Source organism: Stegostoma tigrinum, chromosome 15, assembly GCF_030684315.1.
Source record: "Stegostoma tigrinum isolate sSteTig4 chromosome 15, sSteTig4.hap1, whole genome shotgun sequence".
Classification (NCBI taxonomy): Eukaryota; Metazoa; Chordata; class Chondrichthyes; order Orectolobiformes; family Stegostomatidae; genus Stegostoma; species Stegostoma tigrinum.
The window spans coordinates 48162781-48173977 of record NC_081368.1 but is presented as its reverse complement, the minus strand read 5'-3'; the positions used below and the strand labels follow the sequence as shown (position 1 = coordinate 48173977).

At 42.3% G+C, this 11197-nt stretch overlaps 1 protein-coding gene across 1 annotated transcript in view; it reads right to left on the bottom strand.

Annotated features, from left to right (window-relative positions):
- The window catches only part of LOC125458669 (ecto-NOX disulfide-thiol exchanger 2-like), a 173736-nt gene that overhangs the window by 4671 nt on the left and 157868 nt on the right, over positions 1 to 11197 (bottom strand). Inside the window, exon 15 of the mRNA XM_048544111.2 lies at positions 894 to 979. Within this exon, the coding sequence (XP_048400068.1) occupies positions 894 to 979 (86 nt within the window). The remainder of the gene's footprint in view (positions 1 to 893; positions 980 to 11197) is intronic.

Sequence of the window (11197 nt, the reverse complement as noted above, 5' to 3'; positions counted from 1 at the left end):
GGTGTTTGAGTGCTTCCTACCTTGGGAAATAAAGTCATTAATATAAATCAGGCTTCTTACGGTTTTAAGAAGAATTTCATTGGATAACCGAGTTTTACAGAATATTTGCTGTAGGTGAAATCTATGAGTATCTGATCGAAGATTCTTGATGCATTAAGAACCTATTCAGCATTTACAAGAATCAGTGAAGGTACCTGTGACTGTTTGCAGTTCCTAAGAGGAACGAACTTGTATTGCTTTCACAAAATAGAAAATCTTGTAAATAATACTTGCTCACTAATCAGTCAATGAAAGTAGTATTGCTACCAGAAAGTAGCATAAAAGTGTGAAGTGATTCATTTTGGAAGGTCAAATCAAATTGGAATGTCAAACAGGAATGTCGAACACAGGGATAATAACAGGATTCTTGGCAGTGTGTTAGAACAGAGGGATCTTGGGATCCACGTCCATAGATCCCTCAAAGTTGCCACCCAAGTTGATAGGGTTGTAAAGAAGGCGTATGGTGTGTTGACTTTCATTAGCAGAGGAATTGAGTTTAAGAGCTGTGAGGTTATGTTGCAGGATGATGAGAGGCACAGATATAGTGGATACCCAGAGACTTTTTTCCAGGGCGGAAATGACTATTACAAGGGGACATAATTTTAAAGGTGATTGGTGGAAGGTATAGGGGAGATGTTAGATGTAGGTTCTTTACAGAGAGTGGTGAGTGTGGGGAATGCATTGCCGGCAGTGGAAACGGAGTCAGATACTTTAGAGACTTTTAAGTAACTTTTGGATAGGCACACAGACGACAGTAAAATGTAGGGTATGCAGGGAGTTTGATCTTAGTAGGATAATTGGTCAGCACAACATCATTGGCCGAAGGGCCTGTACTGTCCAATGTTCTAACTTACCTTTGCATCCAATCGCTGTAGATAAGAACATATATAATCAATGCTGGCTCCAAATGGGTGGACATGGAGGAATGTAGAAATTATACCTGTAATTAAAAAGTATGTTCTTTTAGGGTGAAACATTAATTTTCTTACCTTCACAATATCCTGGCACAAATAAGGAATGTTGCAATCTAGATGTTATGATGACAAGTTGGAATCCTGAAATACCATAGTTGTTTTTACCCCTTAATTCCAACATATGTTTTTAAGGAGGGCTGCTATAGAGACAAAATAACTGGAGGTGTAAATGCACTGGTGACTGAACAAAATATTGTGTGAACTGAGGAATCTAACGCCTAAAGGTAGCAGAGAAATTTCATACAGACTGGACTGTGATCACTTGAGACTATACTAAAATTACAGGACAGCATGGTGGCTCAGCGGTTAGCACTGCAGCCTCACAGCGTCAGGGACCCGGGTTCGATTCCACACTCGGGCAACTGTCAGTGTGGAGTTAGCACATTCTCACTGTTACTGTCTGGGTTTCCTCCCACAATCCAAAAATGTGCAAGCTAGGTGAACTGACCACGGTAAATTACTCAGTGTTCACGGATGTGCAGATTAGGGGTGGGTCTGGGTGGGATGCTCCAAGGGTTGGTGTGGACTTGTTGGGCCGAAGGGCCTGTTTTTCACACTGTAGGGGTTCTATTAAGGGTCAATCTTTGCAGTTTAGCGAGATCTTATTTGTTTTTGCATTAGTTTTTTTTAAAATAACATTATCTCTTACAAGGAACTTCAGCACAGATGGAAATAAATTAACTATTCTATAAATTAACACGTAGATAAGGTGATCAAGGTGATCTATGGCATTCCTGCCTTCATCAGTCAGGGTGCAGAGTGTAAGAATTGGCATGTCATGTTGCAGCTGTATTGAGCTAGAGTTAGGCTACATTTGGAATAGCGTGTTCACTTCTGGTCATCACACCACCAGAAGGTTGTGCAGGTTTTTGAGAGCGCACAGAAATGGTTTACGATGATGTTCCTAATTTGGAGGATATTACCTATGAGCAGAGATTGTACAAACTTGGTTTATTTTCACTTGAATGTTCCAGAACAAGGGGCAACCTGATATAATTTTACAAAATTATGAGAGTCATGGATAGAATGAATGATTGGGATCTTTTTCCCAGAGCAGAAATGTCAATTACTAAGTAACATAGGTTTAAGGTAAAAGGGGGGTAAGTTTAAAGGAGATGTGAAAGGCAAGTTTTTTTTTCAAAAGACAGACAATGGTAAGTGCCTGGAATGTGCTGCCAGAGCTAGTGATGTTGGTGAACACAATAGCAAAGTTTAAGAGGCATCTTAACAGATATACGAATATGCAGGAAACAGAAGGATCTGACCACATAGAGGCAAAGGTTTTTAGTTTCGAAGGGTGTCATGTGTCCTGTCATGGTAGCCAAAAGGCCTGTATCTCTGCTTCACTATTCTTTTTTCTTTATTAACTGACGAGTTCTGAAGAATGGCCGCCGGACCAGAAACATTAACTCTGTTTTCTCCTTCATAGATTCTGCCAGACCTGCTGAGCTTTTCCAGCAACTTTGTTCGTTATTAGAGATAATGGGAACTGCAGATGCTGGAGATTCCAAGATAATAAAATGTGAGGCTGGATGAACACAGCAGGCCAAGCAGCATCTCAGGAGCACAAAAGCTGACGTTTCGGGCCTAGACCCTTCATCAGAGAGGGGGATGGGGGGAGGGAACTGGAATAAATAGGGAGAGAGGGGGAGGCGGACCAAAGATGGAGAGTAAAGAAGATAGGTGGAGAGTGTGTAGGTGGGGAGGTAGGGAGGGGATAGGTCAGTCCAGGGAAGACGGACAGGTCAAGGAGGTGGGATGAGGTTAGTAGGTAGCGGGGGGTGCGGCTTGGGGTGGGAGGAAGGGATGGGTGAGAGGAAGAACCGGTTAGGGAGGCAGAGACAGGTTGGACTGGTTTTGGGATGCAGTGGGTGGGGGGGAAGAGCTGGGCTGGTTGTGTGGTGCAGTGGGGGGAGGGGACGAACTGGGCTGGTTGAGGGATGCAGTAGGGGAAGGGGAGATTTTGAAACTGGTGAAGTCCACATTGATACCATTAGGCTGCAGGGTTCCCAGGCGGAATATGAGTTGCTGTTCCTGCAACCTTCGGGTGGCATCATTGTGGCAGTGCAGGAGGCCCATGATGGACATGTCATCAAGAAAATGGGAGGGGGAGTGGAAATGGTTTGCGACTGGGAGGTGCAGTTGTTTTTTGCGAACTGAGCAGAGGTGTTCTGCAAAGCGGTCCCCAAGCCTCCGCTTGGTTTCCCCAATGTAGAGGAAGCCGCACCGGGTACAGTGGATGCAGTATACCACATTGGCAGATGTGCAGGTGAACCTCTGCTTGATGTGGAATGTCATCTTGGGGCCTGGGATGGGGGTGAGGGAGGAGGTGCGGGGACAAGTGTAGCATTTCCTGCGGTTGCAGGGGAAGGTGCCGGGTGTGGTGGGGTTGGAGGGCAGTGTGGAGCGAACAAGGGAGTCACGGAGAGAGTGGTCTCTCCGGAAAGCAGACAGGGGAGGGGATGGAAAAATGTCTTGGGTGGTGGGGTCGGATTGTAAATGGATTGTAAATCCAAGAAGATCCCCCTCGTTCTCACACACCACCCTACCAACCTCCGGATACAACGCATTATCCTCCGACACTTCCGCCATTTACAATCCGACCCCACCACCCAAGATATTTTTCCATCCCCTCCCCTGTCTGCTTTCCGGAGAGACCACTCTCTCCGTGACTCCCTTGTTCGCTCCACACTGCCCTCCAACCCCACCACACCCGGCACCTTCCCCTGCAACCGCAGGAAATGCTACACTTGTCCCCGCACCTCCTCCCTCACCCCCATCCCAGGCCCCAAGATGACATTCCACATCAAGCAGAGGTTCACCTGCACATCTGCCAATGTGGTATACTGCATCCACTGTACCCGGTGCGGCTTCCTCTACATTGGGGAAACCAAGCGGAGGCTTGGGGACCGCTTTGCAGAACACCTCCGCTCAGTTCGCAAAAAACAACTGCACCTCCCAGTCGCAAACCATTTCCACTCCCCCTCCCATTCTCTTGATGACATGTCCATCATGGGCCTCCTGCACTGCCACAATGATGCCACCCGAAGGTTGCAGGAACAGCAACTCATATTCCGCCTGGGAACCCTGCAGCCTAATGGTATCAATGTGGACTTCACCAGTTTCAAAATCTCCCCTTCCCCTACTGCATCCCTCAACCAGCCCAGTTCGTCCCCTCCCCCCACTGCACCACACAACCAGCCCAGCTCTTCCCCCCCACCCACTGCATCCCAAAACCAGTCCAACCTGTCTCTGCCTCCCTAACCGGTTCTTCCTCTCACCCATCCCTTCCTCCCACCCCAAGCCGCACCCCCAGCTACCTACTAACCTCATCCCACCTCCTTGACCTGTCCGTCTTCCCTGGACTGACCTATCCCCTCCCTACCTCCCCACCTACACCCTCTCCACCTATCTTCTTTTCTCTCCATCTTCGGTCCGCCTCCCCCTCTCTCCCTATTTATTCCAGTTCCCTCCCCCCATCCCCCTCTCTGATGAAGGGTCTAGGCCCGAAACGTCAGCTTTTGTGCTCCTGAGATGCTGCTTGGCCTGCTGTGTTCATCCAGCCTCACATTTTATTATCTTTGTTCGTTATTAACCTGTTTAACTCAAGCTTGACTGCTGGGTTACTTTCACTTGAATCATACAAATTTAAAAGGGGGTGTAAGTAACTATATTAATCCACCATTCACTGAATTTACTGGAAACTGGTTAGTGATTGTGACATAGAGTCAAATTTTTCCTGAACTCACTGCCTATGATCACTCTAGCAACATTGCAGAGATTACAGATCCCCTGGGACAGTGTCCCAGTAAGACGCATTGTTTTCAGGAAGAAGGGGGTGAGGATGAACAATGGTAAAACAAGTTTAAAGGTAATCATCTAAACATTAGCTTTATCTCTTTGAATATTCTCTCCAATAACTTCAATTATCAATTTGAATTACATCAGTTAAGATATCATTGTTTTCTGGTGTTTGTTATTCAGCAGATTTATTTGTTACAATTAAAGGAAAAAAACCTGGAAAACATTGTGGGAAAACAACTAAGTTGCATGAGAAAAAAAAACAAATTGTTGGAGAAACTCAGCAGGTCTGGCAGCATCTGAGAGGAAAAAAGAAAGCAGAGTTAGTGTTTCAAGTCCAATGATTCTTTATCAGGACACAATTGCATCAGAGAAGAGATCTCCCTTTAATACAAATCCATGTTACCTCCCCATTAAGCACTGTAATTTTGGACTGGGGCATCTATTTCCTGCCAATTTATCTTGTTACCATAGACTCAAGGCAACTAATTATTTTTGACCTATAAAAACTCAGATGGAAAGAAAAGTAACTTTTTCATTTAGCTGATTTTTTTTTCCAAAAAGTAGAAATAAAATAAATAGTGAATCAAAACTGAATATGCTATTCATTTTATTGATAACACGTTATCCTTTGCCATTAATTAGAAGCTAGAAGATAGAACTGCATTGATCAAAAGGTCTGATGTTCTATTATTGTTCATGATTTTGTAATCTGTGCATCAAACTGATACTAAAATATTTTCATTTCCATTTCTTAATGCTGTTTAAAATTTAAAAAAAAATTGCAAGAGAATATGCATGGGTAGTTTTTTTAATCATTGTGAAAGCAGCATCAAGAACAGCCCAGCATAATTATTATTTATGGCTCCACAACTTGTGAGGAATTCAATTATTATGCATAAAGCACAGCAGCCATTTCCTAATATTTCTCTTCTTAAATTGCAATTTTTTTAGGTTTTGTTGTGAGTAAGGAACAATTATTCTGGAATAAAAACAACCCCCACTATAGATGTTGTATAACAAAGACACAATATAGTAAACTATAAATTTACATTTCTCTGACTCAAAAGGTTGTGCAATTGGAGCTTTCAAAACCGAGGGAGATTGTTGCTAAATTAGAGTAACAGATAGGTGAGAAAACGGATGTATGGAAATGGTGTCCATCAGTTACAGCCTAACTGAATGTGGCAACAGGGCCAGGGAGTTAAAAGGCATTCTACTGTGCTTTACAAGTTGATACTTAGTAGCAATCAAGTCACATTTGGAGTAACAGTGGATACCTCAGACAGAATTCACCAAGTTAGGGAGAACAGCAATAGGCTGTCATATGAAAGGACTGGCAGATAGTGAAAACCGTTTTTATTAAGAAGGCTGCAGATAATGTCCAGAGAATGAAAGGCCAGTCTGCTTAATATTAATGGGCAAGAAACATTGAAATCATCACTAAGGGAGAGAACAGAAAAACATCCATAGCTGAGAAATAATGAAAGATCAGCATGAATTTCGAAGGGGAAAATCTTTCTCAACTGACATTGAGGAGATAACAGTGTCAACATAGAGACAAATTTATCTGGATTTTCAAAAAGGCTTTTAAGAAGGTACCCCATAACAGACTAATAGGGTCGAGAATGTGGAATCAGTGGCAGAATGTACTGCTTTCTATCTTGAAACCAGTGAGCAGAGTTGGATTAAAGGGTAGTTATGCTCTGCGTGGCGGATGGAAGCAAGTGGAATTTTTCAAGAATCATAGCTGCTTACAATTTACATTAAGGATTTACACTTGAAATCATATTTCTGACTCCAGAGTTTGTGGGCAGTGCCAATGTATTTTTTTGGGGGGGGGGGGGTGTAGTCAATGTTGAGGACGGCTGCAATAACCCATAAGAACAAACTAACTTATGGAATGACAAAAAATTGGCAAATAGTTCAACATGAGGTAGTTGGTACATTTTAGTTGAAGAATGAGAAGGTTGTGCATTATCCGAGTGTTGTAAATCTAAATGGGTAAAGGTACAAAGAGATCTCAAAGTACTTGATATGTCAGTCTCAAACTTGTGCCACAACTTAACAAAAGCAATAATAAAGGCAAAACAAACAGAAGGCTTTATTTTAAGAATACACCTGTTTTTCCTTCAGAGGTTCTGGGTAAAGGGGTACCAATTTGAGAATGAGAGGTGGAAGAATTTCTTCTGTCAGAGGAATGTGTCTCTTTGGAGCTCCTTGCCACAGAGAGCTGTGGGAGGCAGTGTGTATGTTAAGACTCAGATAGATAGATCGATTAGGAGGGGAATCAAGGGTTAAGGGGAAAGGGCAAGAATGTGAATGTGAGGATTGTCAGATCAGCCACAGCCCGATTAAATGACACAGCAGGCTCGAGGGGATGAACAGCCTACGCCTCTTCTCATTTCTTAAGATCTTTCTCCACAGTATAAAAACAATTCCTCTTCTGCCATTTAATCTGTCACCGTGTGTCTTTCTCAACCCCTTAAATACAGTACTTTGCTTTTCACCTTTCTCCTACTGTACTCATAGGATCTTTTGCAATTTACGTCTGAGAATTGGGCTCCAGAGAGTCATTTCTTGCACTATTACTCAAGAACTGTTCTCCATCTCCTTCCCCATTCCATTGAAGTTACTTCTGAATGTTGCATTCCACCATGAGATTGGGAATATCCATACAGCAAACTTGTCATTTTAGTTGTCAAATAGTCCATTGCCATTGATGATGGGGATGTGGGCTTCACTGTTGGGGTTAGCATTTATTGACCATGTTTAGTTGCACTTTAGGTGGTGGTAGTTAATGTAGGTACAACCAATATGCTGTTAGGAAGGAGTTCCAGTATTTTGACCCAATGACATTGAAGAAATAGGAATATATTTCCAAATCAGGATGAAGAATAAGGAAGGATGCAGAGGAACTTGAAGGTGGTAGTGCCCCATGTGTTTGCTGCCCTTGTCCTTTTGGATGGAAGTGATTGTGGGTTTGGAGGGTCCTGCTTAAGAGCCTTCCTGAATTTCTGTAGTGCATCTTATAGATGGTACACACAGTGTGTCAGTGGTGGAAGCAGTGAATTTTGAAGATGAGGTGCCAATCAAGCAGACTGCTTTGTCCTGGAGGGTGGTATAATTCTAAAGTGATGTTAGAGCTAAATTCCTTCAGGCAAATGGGGAGTATTCCACCACACGCCTGAACGTGCCTTGCAGATGGTGGATGGCATTTAGGAATATGGTAGGTGAATAATCCTTTGCAGGACTTTAAGCCTCTGAACTCCTCTCTTGGAGAAACTATTTATATGGCTATTCTAGTTCAGTTTCTGCTCAATGGGAACCCTCAGGATGTTAGTAGAGTGAGGTTCAGTAACAGGAATACAACTGAACATTGAGGGGCAATACTGAAATTATTTTTTGTTGAAGATGGTCATTGCATGGCACCTGTATGGCTCCTATGTTACTTCCTATTTATCAGCCTAGGCCTGGCTATTATTCAGATCTTTCTGCCTTTGGACATTGACTACTTCAATATCTGGGAAGCTCAAAAGTGGTGCTGAATGTTATGCAATAATTAGTAAACATTTATTTAACCAAGGAGGAAGTAAACTAAATGACAGCCTGACAACTATGCTTTAAATGTCAGATACAAACTACTTCCACAAATTTGGGACAGCCTACCTTAAAATTAACCAGGTGTATTAAAAAGGGCTTCAGGAAGTGAAGAAAGATTTATTTTAGGATTAAGGCTTTACTTTAAAGTAGGAAATTCAGGAAACCGAAACTTCCTTTGATTAAAGAAGAACAGGAGGAAACAATTATCCAAGGTTTTGAAATAAACAGGGATCAACTACACAAATACAAGCAGATTATTTAGATTATAACTGTGAAATCTGTGACCTGTGTATGAAATTGTTGAACATTGGATAATCTGGCGATGGGTGTCAGGATTCATGGAATCAGATTCTTGGCATCAATTTAAAAATACTCATGAATATACAATGTGACCCATTAATCTAAGGATAGTACACAATAGAGCACTGGGATATAACTGAGATTATATGCTCAAGATTTTCTAAGAGAGGGCATGTGGGAGAAAGGAGATAAATGCCTGCCCTACCTATGAACTCTAGAACTAGGGACTGCGAGTAAAGGGATAATGGGAACTGCAGATGCTGGAGAATCCGGGATAACAAAGTGTGGAGCTGGATGAACACAGCAGGCCAAGCAGCATCTTAGGAGCCCAAAATCTTTTCTGATGAAGGGTCGAGGCCTGAAATGTCAGCTTTTCAGCTCCTAAGATGCTGCTTGGCCTGCTGTGTTCATCCAGCTCCACACTTTGTTAGCTACGAGTAAAGGATTGTCTATTTGGGATTGAGCACAAGAGTAATGTCTTCCATCAAAGGTTGTGAATCTTTCGAATACCTCACACAAGAGCTGAGAACACTTAATTGTTGTGTATGTTTAAGGCAAACAGCAATACATTTTTAGATTCTAAGGAAATCAAGCAGTATAGAGATAAAGCAGGAAGATGGAATTCATGCCATGGGCTTAGTGAATAATGGAGCAGACTTACATTTTCGTCAGTGAAATCTAATTTCACGTCTGTGGATGATAGCTGCATGGGACAGCGCATACATTGGGAACAAAAGCGAAGTAAACAGCATGGATTTTTGGTAGATTTATAGATTGTTAATAGTATTAAGCCTGGAGCTACTCTGAACTGAAGAAACAAGTTAGGAACAGTAAGTAAGGTACATTGTGCTGAATCCCCCATTGCCCATCAGGGACCTGTCGATACTCCCATTGCCCGTCGAGGACCTGTCAGATCCCCCATTGCCTAGCCATTTCTGACAGCAATCTAGTGTTAATTTGTTTTGGTGAGGGACCAGAGTCATACATAGGACCAGACTGATGTAGGACAGTGAGTTTCATTCCCACATGGACTAGTTGAGGTTTTGCGATGATCCAACAAATTTGTAATCACCTTTATTTAGATCATGATTTTATTTCCTGATTTTGTTTTACGGAATTTAAAGTGATCAATTGAACTGTGTTTGAATTTAAATAGACTTTCTGCAGTATAGCCAATACAGTGCCATACCCGAACACGGATTTCCCAGCCCTTGTACAGCATAATGGACTGCCCATTTATTTACACTGTGCAAACTTAATGCTAAGAAGCTAAACTAGCCTTCTCTTCTCACTAAATTTTATTGTCCAAAGGGTCTCGTGTACAATTTGGTATAAAGTGTTGTGAAGGATAGACTACCACAGACAGCATGTCACACACAGGACAAAGCGTATTTCACAAACTTACACAATAGACAGCAGGTCACACATGAGATAACAGATTGTTTATTTTAACTTCTCCTTTGACTATACTTTCCTCAATCTCGTTTTGGTGGATCAGTGCCAATTTTTATCTGATTGGAATACTGTGTAGTGACTTGGGGCATTATATTATGTTAAAGGCACTGCAACAATCTAAGTTGTAATCATGTGATGCTATTCTGGCATGTTTTCCTCTGATCTGAACCATCTCCCTCTATCTTCTCTTCCTTTTAATTCCACAAATGGTTAAAATGAAAACTTTATCACCCAAATCACTACTTTTTCTTTCCCTTGCCTACTCTGCTACTCTTTTCAGCCTTCTACAGTGGTCCTTCACATGGTTTTCGAAAAGAGAGTATTTCTAACACTACACAGATTGAAAACAGTGTGGTCTTTAGGCAAAGCAGGATCTAAGGTTGGAGAAACGGAGATTTAATCCCCATTATTGCATCACATCACTGCAGGATGGTAGAGGACGAACTAGATGGACCTCAGTCTTTAGTCACTTCACAATACCTAAACTAACTGAGGAAATCAGTCAACGTTCTCCTCTCTATCGCACTGGTGTTATTTATACACAGCAAGTTTTCAGCAGTTTGCAGGATTAGAAAAGCAGATTTGTCTGGAAGGTAGTTACTTCAAATCTGATACTACAGTGCCGATACTGGCAGGAAAGTGCAATTACAGTATGACAAGGGGTGGCATGATCGAGGTTTACAAAATCATGAGGGGCACAGATAAGGTGAATTTTCCAAGGGTAGGGGAGTTCAAAACTAGACGGCATATGTTTAAAGTAAGAGGGAAAGATTTAAAAGGGATCCAAAGGACAGCTTTCTCCACACAGCTGGTGGCGCATATATGGAACGAGCTGCCAGAGGAAATGGTAGAGGAGGGTACAATTACAACATTTAAGACATTTGGACAGGTTCACGGATTGGAAAGATTTAAGAGGGATAAGGGCCAAATGCAAGCAAATAGGACCAGTTAAGTTTGGAAAACCCAATCAACATGCATAAGTCAGTCCAAAGGGTCTGTTTCCATGCTGTATGACTCTACTGTTT